Consider the following 17,346-nt stretch of genomic DNA (forward strand, 5'->3'; position numbering starts at 1 on the left):
GCAAGGCCATTAACCCGACAGATTGTCCCCTGCTTAGTCTAATCAACTGGAAGTCGCTTTGGATAAAAGCGTAGGTTAAATAACTGTAATGTAATCCCCCACACAGAACACAGTCATGTTCCTGAAAGGGATACTAATGCAATACTAATGAATGCATATTAGTATTTGCAATGCATTTTGTTTACGCTTGTTGCGTTTATAAGGTTTGTACTGGCTGAAAACTGGAAAATGCCACACAGCACAGCAGTCTGTTTACCAGATAAACTTCAAAAGGCAATAGTGTAGTTGGTTTTATCCAACACAGACCAGAAATCTCATTCTCTTCTGTGATGTGGATCCAGAAGTCCTTGATAAAAGAGATAAAGAGAGTGATGAGTGACAAAGAAAAAAGAGAAAAGGAAAGGGGGGGGGGAAGGGGTGACTGAGGGGTTAAAAGTGGAATGTGTAATTTAGGGAAGGCACTTCGTCCCAGGTCAGTGCGTTCCAGACAGATGATATGAGTAATCCTAATCCGTGCCTAATCCATTTTACCTACGACCCCGAACAGGGGGCAGGGTGCTGCAGTCACAACTTATTCCTTCTACCGCAAATTCAGTGGAGGCACATACACTGAGAACCACCAAAAAAGAAATGAATAATCTTAACAAGTAGCTTAGTCTTATATTTAGACTTAAAACATCATGTCTATTTTTTTGATAAATAAGACAGAAATATTGCCAATGAGGCAAGACAGTTTGACTCCTTTCAAGATTTGCCAATAGGGTAAGACAATTTCACTTTTCAAGCAAGCAATAACTTGACTAAAACTCTTGGTACAGTAAAACAGACAGATTATTTATCTGTGAGAGCAGGAGAATTAGTTTGCCCCACAGAAAAATGACAAATTTTTTCTCGAACAGGATGTCTTTGGAGGACACATACAGGGACACAGAGTCCAGGCTGGGGGCTTGGTTCCCCCTCACAAAATAACCCACCAATAAAACCCAGAATTCAGCCACAGGGAGCTGGTGATAGAGGCATAGAGAGATAATTATGAACTCATCTGCTGCTTACATTTGAATTTGTTCCTTTTTAAATAGATTAAGGTGGAGGCTCTGCTATCATACTTAATGAATTTGATTATAGTTTATCTGTCTGTGGATGGAGGGACTAAAAATGCGCTATTGAACTTCCGGCCTGCTAAAACTGCTTCTGCGGGTGGCCTATGTATGAACAGGACTAGTGTTACCACCATCACCAGCACTGCTTGAACCTACACCCAGTGCTTCCAAACAAGCATTCTCACTCTCACACAGCTCTGCACCAGACACAGTCGCAGAGCATACCACGAGGCAGCGTACAGTCATCTGGCTTTTCAAAAGCCCCAAGCGGGTAAATCCATTACCCTCTACTGCCTCATCTGGAGCTGCAAACGGAACATTCGCCGGGCCAAGGCCCTCAGACGAGATCCAGGAAACTCGTCTGCACGAGCTTTAAACAACACAGGGCTTTGACTTCGGCGATCCATAAAACAATAGGCCGTGCGCTGTATATCATGGAGGGGAAAAGTCCATTGTGAGAATAGTGCTGTGTAAATTCTGTCTCTTTGATACCTCCCAGGTGAAGCCCGGCTCCGTGGGAGGGGGAACAGAGTAAAGTAGGGATCAGCGCGCTTTTAAAGGGCTAACGGTGTGAGCGGAGCGCCCCCTAGGCCTCAGCAGAGGTGTAGCCCGCGTTTATAAATGCCATATCAACACGAGACAGCTATGTGTGAATGTGTGTCTGTGTGTGTGTGTGTCTGTGTGAGTGTGTGATATGTGTAGGGTTTTGAGTACTGAGTATGGTATACGCATGTGTGTGTTTCTGCATGTTTGTGTGCACGTGTATGGTTTGGGTGTATACAGTCCCCTCCTAAAGTATTGGAACAGCAAGGCCATGCACACGTACATGCATACACACACATACACACACACACACACACACACACATCTGCATGCACACACAAACTCACACACAGACACACTCACACACACACATACACACACACACACACATCTGCATACACACACAAACTCACACACACACACACACACACACACACACACACACTCACACACACACACGCACACACACACACACTCTCACACACACACACACACACACACACACACACACACACACACAGTCCCCGTTCCCTGCATGCACACTCACGTGCACCAGCTGCTCCTGGGTGTCGAACTCCCTGCGGCAGGCCTCCCAGTGGCAGTTGGTCTCATAGACGGCCTCGGCCTCGGCCTCCTGCTTCTCCTCCTGCTCCCCCTCCTCCTTCACCAGCATGGCGCCCTGGTCCTCCTGGTCCTCCTGGGCCTGCAGGAGCATACCGCCATTACCGCTCACCTCCAGCTACAGCTCCGTCTCAACCCCGGTGTGGCACACCGTAATCTGCTAATTACCAGCTCAACCAGATCTCTAGCTATTAAGTGAGGTGTGCTTTGTTAGGGTTGGACTGAAAACCTACAACACGGTAGATCTCCAGGAACAGTGTCGGGAAGCTCTACACTAGCTGTTGAATGAGGTGTGCTTTGTTCGGGTTGGACTGAAAACCTACAGGATGGTAGACCTCCAGGAACAGGGTTGGGCAGCCCTGTAGTAGCTGTTGAATGAGGTGTGCTTTGTTAGGGTTAGACTGAAAACCTACAGGATGGTAGACCTCCAGGAACAGGGTTGGGCAGCCCTGCAGTAGCTGTTGAATGAGGTGTGTTTTGTTAGGGTTGGAGTGAACATCTACAACACAATAGATCTCCAGGAACAGGGTTGGGCAGTCCTGGTGTAGGCATTGTTGTTTAAACAAAAATGTATGACCTAAAATTTTATTCAACCAGAAATACGTTTATGGCTGGTGGGTTCACTAGGCCTTTCACAGGGAGCTCTGCAAATGTAGAGAACAAACGAACACACAGGGTTAAAAAACAATAGACCTTCTGGTACAGGCCACACGTGCCTCCCCCATCTCTTCTGCGCGTGTGGGTCGTTCCGTTATCCGTGACATATACTGTATAAACGTCAGGCTGAAATGTGTGAGGGAGGCTGGGGGGAGGGGCTTGTGCGGGATGGAGGCTACAGCTGCAGGTAATAAAGCTCTTGTTGCCGTGCGGGGTCAGGGGTCAAGGGTCACAGCTCCGTAGGGGAGGTTGCATGCGGACGGTGTGAAGGGACATTGCTCCGGCGCTACGTAAAAGGGTGAGGTACAGTATTGTATGTCGTCCACAAACACACGTGCACACATAGGCGCGCACACTCACACAGAAACACACACACACACACACACACACACGCAGCAGCCGTATGAGTGATGACTGCTGTTACGGCACAGAGCCCCCGGCCTGTCCCAGCTGAAACTAAGATGTTCAGGGTCTCTTCAGCACATTCGTTTCACATTAGAGCTGACAGGCCTCTGCGCTTTGGAGGCCGAGCGGTGAGCCAAAGGTTTTAAGTGAGAAAAGAAAGGGATAGAGAGAGAGAGAGAGAGAGAGAGAGAGAAAGTTCATGTTCATTTTGAGCTTTTCTTCCACTTTCTCATATGATCTGTGAGACTTCTCTCCTTATAACGTATAATTAAGGGGATCAGAATGGGAAAGGGACAAAACATTTAACAAAAGTGAGAGAGTGCGTGTGTGTGTGTGAGTGTGTGTGTGAGTGAGTGTGTGAGTGTGTGTGTGAGTGTGTGAGTGAGTGTGTGAGTGTGTGTGTGAGTGAGTGTGTGTGTGCGTGTAAAAGTGGGCGATTGAGTGTGTGAGTGAGTGTGTGTGTGTGTGTGTGTGAATAAGTGAGTGAGTTATTCAAAGAACCAAAAGTATAGTATTTTGGCCATGGGAGATGAAGGAGATGTGTCCAGAGCGATGAGGGACAGGGACAGAGAGAGACAGGTTTATGGTGAGAGACGGGTTTATGGTGAGAGACAGGTTTAGGGTGAGAGACAGGTTTATGGTGAGAGACAGGTTTACAGTGAAGAGACAGGTTTACGGTGAGAGACAAGTTTACGGTGAGAGACAGGTTTAAGGTGAGAGACAGGTTTACAGTGAGACAAGTTTATGGTGAGAGACAGGTTTATGGTGAGAGACAGGTTCACGGTGAGAGACAGGTTCACGGTGAGAGACAGGTTTACGGTGAGAGACAGGTTTAGGGTGAGAGACAGGTTTAGGGTGAGAGACGGGTTTATGGTGAGAGACAGGTTTACGGTGAGAGACGGGTTTATGGTGAGAGACAGGTTTATGGTGAGAGACAGGTTTACGGTGAGAGACAGGTTTACGGTGAGAGACAGGTTTATGGTGAGAGACAGGTTTACAGTGAGACAGGTTTATGGTGAGAGACAGGTTTACAGTGAGACAGGTTTATGGTGAGAGACGGGTTTATGGTGAGAGACAGGTTTAGGGTGAGAGACAGGTTTATGGTGAGAGACGGGTTTAGGGTGAGAGACGGGTTTATGGTGAGAGACAGGTTTACGGTGAGAGACGGGTTTATGGTGAGAGACAGGTTTATGGTGAGAGACAGGTTTACGGTGAGAGACAGGTTTACGGTGAGAGACAGGTTTATGGTGAGAGACAGGTTTACAGTGAGACAGGTTTATGGTGAGAGACAGGTTTACAGTGAGACAGGTTTATGGTGAGAGACGGGTTTATGGTGAGAGACAGGTTTAGGGTGAGAGACAGGTTTATGGTGAGAGACGGGTTTATGGTGAGAGACAGGTTTATGGTGAGAGACAGGTTTACGGTGAGAGACAGGTTTATGGTGAGAGACAGGTTTACAGTGAGACAGGTTTACAGTGAGATGGGTTTATGGTGAGAGACAGGTTTATGGTGAGAGACAGGTTTACAGTGAGACAGGTTTATGGTGAGAGACAGGTTTATGGTGAGAGACAGGTTCACGGTGAGAGACAGGTTTATGGTGAGAGACAGGTTCACGGTGAGAGACAGGTTTATGGTGAGGCAGGTTCACGGTGAGAGGCAGGTTTATGGTGAGAGGCGGGTTCCTACCTGCAGGACTCCTGGCTCTGGGCTGGGGGGCTCCTCCTCAGGCCGGGTCTTTGAGCGCTTGTGGTGCATGGGGTCTCCTGTGCTGCTGACTGCAGACTCACTCGTGGGCTTATTCTGTGCACGCACACACACACACACACACATACATATGCACACACACACACACACACACACACAGACAAACATACGCACACACACACACACAAACACACACACACACACAAACATACACAGACAAACATACGCACACACACAGACAAACATACTCACACACACACACACACACACACACACACACATACATGGACACGCACAGACAAACATATGCACACAGAGCACACACATGCACAGACAGACAAACACACACACACACAAACACACAAACATACATACACAGACAAACATACGCACACACACAGACAAACATACGCAGACACACACACACACACATACATGGACACACACAGACAAACATATGCACACAGACACACACACACACAGACACACACAGACACACACACACACACGGACACACACAGACAAACATATGCACACACAGACACACACACACACAAGACCCCAGAAACATTTAAGACATCTGGGTAAGCTCACAGTTAGTACAATGAGGCATGTGACTAGCCACAGGAGATTTTGAAGTGTTTTTATGGTACTGTTCTTTGTTAGCAATGTATATGGAAGGCTACAGAGACTATGGAAAGCTCAAGGCATAACATCTTGGACATCATGTTGGCAAAAATATATTTTAGAATACATTTCAATCATTTGATACCAAGGAAAAATTGTAACAGATTTTTCCAAATTTCTTCTGGTTTCATCTCGTCGATTGATTTGTTTCACATTTGAAACGCCAGTCATGAATGAATTGCTCGTGGCATTTTTTGATTTTGAATTTTTCGATTTTGATTTCTTTTCAGGAATAATCAGAGCTGTGATTTAAACACATTTGCAGATGAAACGGCGCTGAAAAAACAATTCCACACGGGAACGCAAATTCACAGAAATACCGCGTGCCTCTGTCATGAGCCACGGCGGTTCACGCTCCAAACGTGAGCGAAGCCAAAATCAGCGGAGGCGTACTGTGTCGCTATTTAAACAGACACTCCGGATGCTGTAAACCAACAGTGGATTTACCCATCACACTGTAATTCACTCTGTCAGGGTGCGTAAGGGGAGCCAGAACACCAGTGTGGATGCAGTCTACCATCCAAACTGCAGGTCGGCCTGAGATTACTGATACAGCTGCCTCCACAAGCCAGGCTTCTTTAAAAACCTCTTCTGCTATAGCAAAGGCTCCCATCTCTCCTCCTGGCATACGGCCAGGCACTCCTGGGATACTGCAAGTTGGGAGAAGAAACCAGGAAAAAGACAGCTGGAAAAAAAACTCCCACGTTCCTTGGATCTACAGAATTCCAACAGGGGGCAACCTGTAGCGTAGTGATTAAGGTACATGCGAACTGCAAGGTCGGTGGTGCGATCCCGGTGTAGCCATGATAACATCCGCACAGCCGTTGGGCCCTTGAGCAAGGCCCTTAACCCCACATTGCTCCAGGGGAGGGTTGTCTCCCGCTTAGTCTAATCAACTGTGAGTTGCTTTGGATAAAAGCATCAGCCAAATGTAATGTAATGTGTTCCAGGTGAATGCTTATGCTATATATTCCACCTGAGGCAGTACCTCACACTGGAGCCTGCCCAGCACATCTGAAAGTGCTGTTTGAAGAACTGACAGTGTGTCATTTGTGGTTCATTATTCTGGCCATGTTTTTAGCAGCGAAACCCGGCCGATGTCAATGTCACAGGCAGGATATGGGCAGGAAAGAGTATGTCATGGAAACACACATCCTTGTGTACGGCATTTTCACAGTGCACTCGTTTCACATTGTCCATGTGTGGTTGTTCTGGGTACAGAAGTGCTAAAGGAAGGTGATTTCTGCCTTGTATTACTGACTGTACAGGTGTGATTTCTGCTTTATATCACTGACTGTACAGGTGTGATTTCTGCTTTATATCACTGACTGTACAGGTGTGATTTCTGCTTTATATTACTGACTGTACAGGTGTGATTTCTGCTTTATATCACTGACTGTACAGGTGTGATTTCCGCTTCATGTTACTGACTGTACAGGTGTGATTTACACTTTATATTACTGACTGTACAGGTGTGATTTCTGCTTCATGTTACTGACTGTACAGGTGTGATTTCTGCTTCATGTTACTGACTGTACAGGTGTGGTTTCTGCTTCATGTTACTGACTGTACAGGTGTGATTTCTGCTTCATGTTACTGACTGTACAGGAGTGATTTCTGCTTCATGTTACTGACTGTACAGGAGTGATTTCTGCTTCATGTTACTGACTGTACAGGTGTGATTTCTGCTTCATGTCACTGACTGTACAGGTGTGATTTCGGGGTTCCCTCACCTGTAAGGACTCCGAGGCGATCACCCCACTCTCTGCACACCCCAGCCCAGGGGCGGAGACTGGGAGCGGTTGCTGGACAACGAAAGTGGGGGCGGAGTGGATGAGGGGCGGGCTGTGGCTGAAAGCCGCGCCCATAATGCCCGGCTGCCGTCCAATCCTGTGCGGGTGGTGCATCGCCAGGGGAGATGGGGGGAAGGGCAAACTCAGGGCGGGGCTGGGGAGGGGTTGGGACAGGTGGGGGGGGGTTTGAGAGAACCAGGGGTAGAGAGGGAGAGAGAGGGGATTAGGACACAGGTAAGTGACAGGATGTACTCACTAGAGGGCAGAACTCTACCATGGCACAACGATCTGCCCACACATGAATGTGCACGGCAAAGGACCTGGCAATCCAGTCATTACTTTTTGAGAAATGTGTAGCCTGAGGGTGGCGCTAGAGCAAAGGTCACTATAATCAATAGGTTTCTTCCTTGTGGTGACATGAATGCGTACAGCAAATTTCATAGCAATCCAGCCATTACTTTTCCAGCTATAGCCGGATGAACGTAATTACATAACCTCCTAGGCAAAGTTACAAATATTCACTTAATGAAAACTTCAGATTTTAAACGTTTTAACATATCATGTGCTACAAAAGAAATGCAGATGCACCAGTTTACTTTGCAGTGGACCGACACTGCATGGTTGGTCAATGACCCTGGTGTAAAATCCAGCTAAGACTAGCTTGAAATGACCAACTCCCAGCTGTTTCAAAACATAGCTTGAGCTGGTCTGGACTGGTCAACCAGCTACCAGCTGTTTCAAAACCTAGCTTGAGCTGTTCTTTTCACCAGGGGAGGCAATGGAAAGAAGGGGTGGAGTAAACACGTGAACGGGAGTGTACCATTTCTTCTTCAGATGCTCTATTTCCACACAGAAAAGAGCCGCCATCTTCACTAAGCATGAGAAAAACATCTGCCAAACACGGAAAATAATTTCTGACAGCTAAAAACCCCAAACTCAGTGCAAGGGCTTTCAATGAAAAAAAGGTTTAGATATCTGCCATCGCCAATCTTAACAATACAGCACTTCATCAAAACAACTGATTGCGGTCGGACTCGTCGACCTAGAAACCCGATTCGAGAGACACGTGCGCAGATCTTCGCACACCGACACGTTCGCCCCGGTACGTTTTTCCCCTCATACTGGACATTATGCGCAACGTGGCTGCGCATATCACAGAGTCACGTGTGTAACTCCTGTTGACCTCGTCTCTGCTGACCCGGGTGCGTAGCCCAAACGCCGTGTTCGGTCAAGACGAGGGAGCCCGCGGTCGAGAGACAGGGACGTGAGTCAGGAGCTACATCGCAGGCGCGGTTAGCATTAGCACACGCGCTCCCCGCTAATAGTGATTTTAATGCTTTGTGAGATGGCCGGCCAGCTCCGATTCCAATTTATTTCTCAGCAGCCGTTTCATTTTTCTGCCTTCTCAGGGGATTCCTGTCGTTCTCGGGCCCTCCGGTTCTCCTCCGCCTCTCCGTTCTGCTTCTCATTACTCACACTTCCCCAGCCCTCGTCCTTTTCTCTCTCCTTTCTTCCCTCGTTCCCTCTCTTTTTTTCCTCTTCATCATCAAAGCTGTTGTCTACTACAGGGGGCTTTTGAACTTGGTGCAGAAGACTGACTGTACCGTACGCTGTACGCTAGTTACAATCAATAATTGATGAATTGAAGTCGTTGTCTAAATCAATCAAGTTCATGTGTAAGAGGAAAATACTAAGTCAGATACACGGTGTGAAAGAAAACACTTTTTGATGAGAGTGTTTTTTAATTATTACTCACAAATTATTCATGCCTATATTAAACATAATGATCATTAACAACAACAAAAAACATTTTGGCCATTCTTCTGTCATGTGCTGTCACATTCCTCAGTTATAGCCGGGGCTGATGACTTCAATCCACCAAACGAACTGCGTATGCACTGTGTAGGCACTGCGTATACACTGCGTATGCACTGTGGTGGAGGATGGGTGCACCAGGAGTCTGGCTGAACTGCAGAGTTCCCGCTGCACGGAATGACCTGGAATGCCCTTCCAACCGAAACCCTGCCTGCATGGGCAGCCGCTGGGAGCAATTACACTCCTCCCTGAAGGACTGCTAACCACAGTCTGCAGGCCAAGAGGGAGAGCTTTCGCACCCGAGAGGCCCCACACACTATCCGTCTTTAAGAGAGAACGGCCAGGTAAGGAACATCTTCTGGCTCGACTCATTGTGTGAAAGTTGCATGGATTCAGCCTGTTACAAGTATCCTCAAAAGACAAACGAGCTTCTTACTGGGAGGGAAGAAGCCTTCCACACATCACACACACATAGAAAGCCAGAAACAGTTTGGGGTATTTATGGGACTCTACTCTGAAAAAATCCAGTTTCCTCATATTATCCTTGGCTATTTTTTGATTCCCAAAACGGAATGCCTGTGTGCTTCCTTTAATATTTTTTACAGCAACAGACCATAATTCAACAAGGACTTGAACTTACGCTGAGGAATGGTGTTTATGTTTATCTGACATGAAGAGCCAGAAAGGATTTTTATATACACAGCCAATTTTTTTTTTGTTGCATTTAGACATCTGCGCACTGTCTGCCCGGACATGGTGTTAACAGTTTGTTTGAAAATGTCCTAAAGGCCATCCTAAATCACTGGCCAGAGAAGACACTGAACGTTCTGTCATTTTATAAAATAAAGCTTTGTTTTATTGGCCAGCTGCATTGGTGAAATGCTTATTGCTTCTGGAATTGGAATCGACAGGAAATACCTTTGGAATTTATTAATGGAAGGGAGAAACCCTTTATCAAAAATAATCATGTCTAAAATCTGTTTCATGAGATACGTTTTGATGAGCCGTCACTGCTTAATGCTTGCTTTCTTTGTGGTTGTATTTATAAAGAGTGAGGCTTCAGTTTTAGTGCTAAGCACGGTCTCTGTCTGAAGTCTAAAGTAGGGCTGTGTGTGGATGGGACAGTGCACTCTACAGAATAGCATCACTTTGGTATATGGGCCAGGTATATGGACACATTTTGGGTGGTATACTACCAGCTGTTAATCAGGTGTTGGGTTTGGGTTTGGTGTCTCAGGTTTGGTGAGGTATGGTATATGTAACGGTGTTGGGTTTTGACTTCATGGGTTGATTTCACTCATCTCCAAGAAGAGGTGTGAACGTGAGTTCATCACTGGTCATCAGTTTGAAATCCCCACTCCAAAAAAAATAAAAAATAAGTCAATGCTTAACAAGAATTTTAGTCTCATATTTACACTTAAAATTGTATTTCTATTACTTTTTACGAAAATATTGTAAAAAGTAATGATGTGTGACAATTTGACTTATTTTCAGATTTGCCAAACAGTTTCACTTGTGGAGGAAAAGGTATCTTAAAAACAAGCCGGTATTTTCTACTCGAGAGAAAAAAACATTTTGAGTCTCTTCGCGTGACTAAAACTTGAGACGTGATTGCCTGTGGTTGAGGTCAGAGGTCAGAGGTCAGAGGTGGAGAGGCGGAGCCCTCACCTGAGCGCCCCGGCGGACAGGTGCCCGTAGGAGCCGCTGGCGGAGGAGCTGGAGCGGGAGCTGTTGAGCAGGCTGACCAGCGAGCTGGGGGAGGTGCGGATCATGGTCTGCAGGTTGAAGCTGTGGTCGGACAGGGGCGAGAGGGGCAGGGGCCGCTTCCGGCTGGGGCGGGAGGGGATCCGGGCCCCCAGGAACTGGGGCCCTGCTGGGGCGGGACAGAGAGGAGGCGGGGGGGGAGAGTGCAGACATTTTCATTTTTTTTTAATGACCGCTCGCAGTTTCTCAAACTCATAATTCCCATCAACGACCTCTCACGCAACTATGCCGGAAAATATATATGAGAATCGAGCGGAGACGGGGTTTTCATTACTGCAAATTCTCCGCATTCTAATACGTCCACTCACACGGAGAGACCGCCTCGCTTTGTCGTACGCCGCCTTTACGGACTGGGTCCGATAGCAATCTCCCACAAATCTCGTATAGATAAAAACTCGCTGGCCGAACAAGAGAGCGCATTGTGTTCCCCCATAGGGAGGGCCCGTATAGTGAATCAACACCCTTTAATTACACGTATCCATTTCAGTCCCAGCTGCCAGGGCAGCCCAGCGCTGTGGGTCTCACGCCGACCCGCCCGTCTGCCCCACGCCTGTGTGCTCTCAACGCCTCGCACAGACGCACTTAAGCCCTGACTCAGTGCACATACGATGCAGCTCAGCCACGGCTTACAGTCTCAGTTTATTTTCCCCCCGTCGCTTACACGACATTGTTTCATGAGTATAACTCACAGTCAGACTCACGAGCTCAGTTTTAGGAATGGAACAACCGATTTCGCAATAGCAGTTGGTCGCAAGCGAATAATTATTTACGCCATTGTGCAGAGGTGCATTGTGGGGTGATATATGTGTATAGTGCCAGCTGGGGCAGATATTGTTACCGGCGTGACGCTGATCGTGGCAAATTACGAACACAGCTGTGCATCTTGTCTACGCTCACGCCCACACCCCTCCTCAGTCCGGTGAGTACCTGTTACAGCTCACGCCTGTTTTAAAGACCGAGATTCAAGCCTGAGGGCAGTTACGCCTACCAGGAGAAAGGGAGTTGTAATTTGAAAATGAGATCTGCTAAATGCCAGTAATGTAATGGCTGGCTGGAATGCTTCACCAATGCTATTATAAAAAACTCTTACGAAAATGCGAGGCGTCTACCTAGCGCGTCTACCTTACCGAAAACATTTTCATGTATATTGGTCCCAGAACGGCGAGACGACGAGGCGGGCGATGTTCGTGTTTTGCAAGTGTGGTTCGGACATTATCTACCGACCATGCCTCCGTTAACAGCTGATCCAAAGAAACGTACACTTCATTAGACTAAGCAGGAGCAATGTGGGGTGAGGGAGCCTTGGCTTAACTGCTGTGCGGATCTCATCGTGGCTACACCGGGGATCGAACCACCGACCTCGCGTGTCCCAGTCCTTTACCTTAACCACTAGGCTACAGGCCTGCTGTTACATGAGTGTCAGCTGAAGCCACACTGCCGATACTGCCCAGACAGAACGAGCTCAGCAGAATGACGGTTTGACTCTGAATCTAAAATGGCGGCCGTTCAGACTCACCCTCAGCGGCCTGCAGCTGCTCCAGATGCAGGGCGGCCGCCAGGCCCGCGGGGGGGATGAGGTCAGCGTAGGGGCTCCTGTGTCCCGCCAACAGCGCCATCTGATGGTAGTACTCCGCCGCTGTCATGGCAACGTGGGAAGCTGTGGATAGTGGAGATTACATTACATTACATTACATTACATTACATTACATTACATTATTGGCATTTAGCAGACGCTCTTATCCAGAGCGACGTACAGTTGATTAGACTAAGCAGGAGACAATCCTCCCCTGGAGCAATGCAGGGATAAGGGCCTTGCTCAAGGGCCCAACAGCTGTGCAGATCTTATTGTGGCTACACCAGGGATTAGAACCACCGACCTTGCGTGTCCCAGTCATTTACCGTAACCACTACGCTACAGGCCACCCCTGGAGATGGCGAAGGGAACACAGGAAGTCAAATTGGTGCATAAAACCAGAGGCAAATGGACAATAATTATCAGGCAGATCACTGTAGTGTGGAGGAGGATTCTGGATACAGATTTCCAATGATGACTATCACTATTACACTTTAAATATCATTCATTTTTGCTGAATGGTTTATTCCACACACTGTGTTATCTGTTTGTGAATGTAAGAGCACAGCAGTCACCTACTCTGAATGGGAACATGCCTCATGTTCCAGATCCATTTCTCTCACATCCCCCGGACAAAAGCAAAAGAGAACAGAAATGCCCCAACCAGGCTTCAAACCCAAAGCCTCTTCCTGACAATTCCAAATCCCAGACTCGTATGCCACCAAAAACAGAAGTTTTTTTTTTTCTTGTGTGCTAACTTATTATTTAACTAATGTAATTTACATCAAATCTCTTTAATCTCAAATCTCTTTAATCCCTTAACATGGAAAAAAACATAAAAGCAGCTAAAAAAAATAAAAACAGTTTACACCAACTGCTCTTTCTCTGCACGTTTTTTCAGCACCAAGAACGGGAGTCCGCGCGGATGTTATTGTGTAGTCGCCATTGCGTACGCTGCTCCATCGCCATGGCGACGGCGCTAGCGCCTTGTTTAGCCTTTATTTAGAGAGCCGGTGTGGTCGCCGGGTCAGGCCTGACTTCCTGTCTGAGGCAGTGCCCGTCACCTCCTCAGCGAACAGGGACATAACACGGACCAGACCCCCGTATCGGGGTCTGAGCTGCGTGAGGTAAGAGGTACAGTGTAAACAACAGGAAGAAATGGCTGCGGTTAAAAGCTTTTTCATAGCTACAGTGCGTCGGGGGGGGAACAACAAATATGCTAAGATCCGATAAATAACGTGGAATCAAGACACATGAAATCCCTACGCCGTTCATCCTGCCACCCCCTGAAACCTATAAAAATCAATCGCCTTCAGAAACGTAGACCTGTATCTTCTCAGAGGGACCGCAAGGTTGTTAACGCCCGACAACACACAAAAAAACATCCAGATTTAGTCTCCGGGAATCTGATCGGGTTTACGAACGGTGGTGGGGAAAGACTGGACAGAGGGATTAGCTCATGGAAGGTTTGCAGTCAGTGGGTGATGTTGAGCAGAGCTGGCATGAGCCATGGGTGTAGGGACCGCCCGTGATGGAGACCAGGGCTTGGACAGTAACTGAAATAAAACCCCACCCACCCCCCCCGGCCCACAGCAATCCCACTCATCTCGTTACAGCAGGGGGGGGCACTGATGAAGCCATGGACAACCCCCCGAAACGCAACGCCAAAGAGGGCTCTGAGCGGTAATTCATAAACAAAGACGCACATCGTGCTCATATCTGGTCATTGTAAGTCAGCGCCATCATTCTTTGCCAGAGACTCTGCAGGGTGAACTGACTGAGGGCCGTGTCCATGTTCTTTAACCCTTTAAGGTCTTATGAATGTGTGATTAGAATGTTCTTAAACTGGACATTCTAATGCTGATGTCACAATCACTGCTGGTAATTGAATGCAATTGAGTTCTGAAACACTGACTTGTAATCGAATCAATATGTATTTATATAGTAAACAGTTAAAATGTGAGTGACGAAACAGTCACAACCCACGTCACAGGACACCCTGGCCCAAAAAAAAACATTTGAAAAAACCTACTCAAATGGTAGAAGTGTAAGATCACAAATACACGTGATTAGGGTGTTGTGACCATCGCTGATGGTGATTGAAAGCAGTGGAGGGTTAAAGGTGTGTGAAAGCCAATGAGAGCTGAGCCCCTTCGCTCTGCTCCCTGCCTCTTTGACTCTTTGTGCACAGAGCAGAGCAGAGGGAGAAAGGGGGCGGGGTGGGGGGTGAACCGCGGCCATGAATGGAGGTCTTTCAGCGGACGGTCAGTCATTCCCATTAGATCAGGTTTTACAAAGACGGGGTGAAGGGGGCGCCTGGCATTCCTCCATGAGGCCACCCCCCCAGCACACACCCCTTCACTCCTCACTCTCCTCTCTTCTCTGTCTCTTTCTCTCTCTCTCCCTCTCTCTCACTCTCACTCTCTATCTCTCCCTCTCTCTCCCTCTCTCACTCTCCCTCTCTCTATCTCTCACTCTCTCTCTCTCTCTCTCACTCTCCCTCTCTCTATCTCTCACTCTGTCTCACTCTCTCACTCTCTATCTCTCTATCACTCTCCTTCTCTCTATCTCTCTCACTTCTCTCTCCCTCTCTATCTCTCTCACTCTCTCACCCTCTCTCTCTCTCTCTCTCTCTCCCTCTCTCCCTAAACTCTACACCCCAGAGCTTGAGATCACGGCTGCTACAATCTTGTAAAACAGCTCCACACACCTCCCCAGAACCACTCAAACATACTCCCACTTCGGTGCAGCCGACTCCATTAATTCACCTTGTGCATCCGATAAGAGATTATCTGCCACATGCAGCACCTGAAAAAAGGTGGATACATGGATAAGGCTCTGGCTAATCTAGCACACAAAGCCCACCAGGTCTGCTGAACTCAGGAGCTTCTGATGAGATGAGATTCAGTGCTATCGCCGGGGATGCCAAAAACAGAGACGGCCACTGGACCTGCCGGTTAGTGTGCAACCAAAGCAGTGTAGCAGCAACACGCAGGGTTTTTAACACACAGGTGATCTACACACACATTTGTTACTTTAAGAGACTGGATGTCAGTTCAAGTTCCAAAACAAAACAATTACATTTATGAATTTAGATGTTTTCTGTACACAGTGAGCATCACCTATCAGATAGGCCTAAATCAAACAGTTATACAGGGGCATTAGCTCAGGAGGTAGAGCGGTCATCTGGCAGTTGTCGGAACAACTTTCCGGGTTCGATCCCAGACCAAGAGGACCAGAAGGTGGGATTTGCACTTGTTGTGAGTATTTAATGAGGTACCAGACCAGCTCAGTGAAGCGTAGAAAAGTGTTTGAATCGGGAGCGATGACTCGGGCTGAGGCCCGGGTGTGGGGCTCAGGACTCACCGTCAGGGGGGCTCAGGACTCACCATCAGGGGGGCTCAGGACTCACCATCAGGGGGGCTCAGGACTCACCGTCAGGGGGGCTCAGGACTCACCATCAGGGGGGCTCAGGACTCACCGTCGGGGGGGCTCAGGACTCACCGTCAGGGGGGGCTCAGGACTCACCGTCAGGGGGGCTGAGTCCGCGGGCGCTGGAGATGGCCGACAGGGCGGGGCTGCTGTGCAGGGAGTGCAGGTAGTCCAGGTAGGGGCTGGCGTAGGGGTGCGTCACGCTGAACGCAGACTCCGCGCCCCCCGAGGGGCTCCGGTGGGGCGAGATCCGGATCAGGTCCGAAAACGGACTCCCGGAGAGCGGCGACGGCCTGGAACGACACGCAAGGGCGAACGCAAGTTCAGAGCTCCATCCCTGCCGCGGGAATTCATTCTGCTCTGATCGGAATATGCGCGCGCAATATTCATGGACTCGTGGAATGATCATCAGAGTTGACGACTGGGCGACAGGATTTACATTTTCAAATGCAGTTGGGATTTTGTTTGAATTTAAGAACTTGTTAAAGAGCAATATTGGATTGTTTAAAGACCCTACATAATGAAATCTAAATAGATACATAGAAGGAACCTGAATTACGATTACCTACACATTTGACCACAGTCAAAAGTAGCCCACTCCATCATCACATTATCTACAGGATACGTAGAGACACCAAGTACAAAGTGTTCCTCTGTCAAGAAATCTACTAAATCGAAATGAGTGCAACTTAAATATGAATAAGCAGGTGTGATACTGATTACTACCCATAATTAAACGGTGGAAGTTCTGTTAACTGCACCCAAGGAACATGCTGAAGTTAGCCTTGCTGTTTTTCCACCCTGAAGGAAGACATTGTTCCCACTTGGAAGGGCATACTGTACCTCATTCACAGGTTACAGAAAGCAAATTCCCCTCACATCCAAACATGGTGAATTACGGCTAAAATGCGAAAACAGTCCTCATTCGTTTGCCTGAGGTGGTTCCGTGCATTATATCATAATGACCTTAGAGATGGAACACAAACCTCTCCAAATTCTGCCTCATATTCTCAACGGAGGGTTGGCTCACCGGGTCCACCTACTCAGACTTCTGATTGGACGGGCTCCACCACTGGCCACTGGGAGTGGAGAGACTTGAAACAGGAGCAGGGCCAGGAATGACCTCCAGTGAGCCCCAGAGTTCAAAATGTGCACGTGACGCACACCTAAAGAACCTCCAGCGGTGAAGGGTTCTGCCAATTAGCCTGCAAAATGGAGGCTGTCACGGTGGGGGTCACTGCGTAATGGCAGG

At 48.0% G+C, this 17,346-nt stretch overlaps 1 protein-coding gene across 1 annotated transcript in view; it reads right to left on the reverse strand.

Annotated features, from left to right (window-relative positions):
- The window catches only part of LOC133136214 (transcriptional activator GLI3-like), a 58,564-nt gene that overhangs the window by 11,670 nt on the left and 29,548 nt on the right, over positions 1-17,346 (reverse strand). The window contains exons 4-9 of the mRNA XM_061253507.1: positions 16,191-16,387; positions 12,606-12,746; positions 10,994-11,195; positions 7,451-7,664; positions 5,013-5,126; positions 2,191-2,340 (exon numbers count right to left, since the gene is read on the reverse strand). Of these exons, the coding sequence (XP_061109491.1) occupies positions 2,191-2,340; positions 5,013-5,126; positions 7,451-7,664; positions 10,994-11,195; positions 12,606-12,746; positions 16,191-16,387 (1,018 nt within the window). The remainder of the gene's footprint in view (positions 1-2,190; positions 2,341-5,012; positions 5,127-7,450; positions 7,665-10,993; positions 11,196-12,605; positions 12,747-16,190; positions 16,388-17,346) is intronic.

The sequence above is a fragment of the Conger conger genome, chromosome 9, assembly GCF_963514075.1.
Source record: "Conger conger chromosome 9, fConCon1.1, whole genome shotgun sequence".
Lineage (NCBI taxonomy): Eukaryota > Metazoa > Chordata > Actinopteri > Anguilliformes > Congridae > Conger > Conger conger.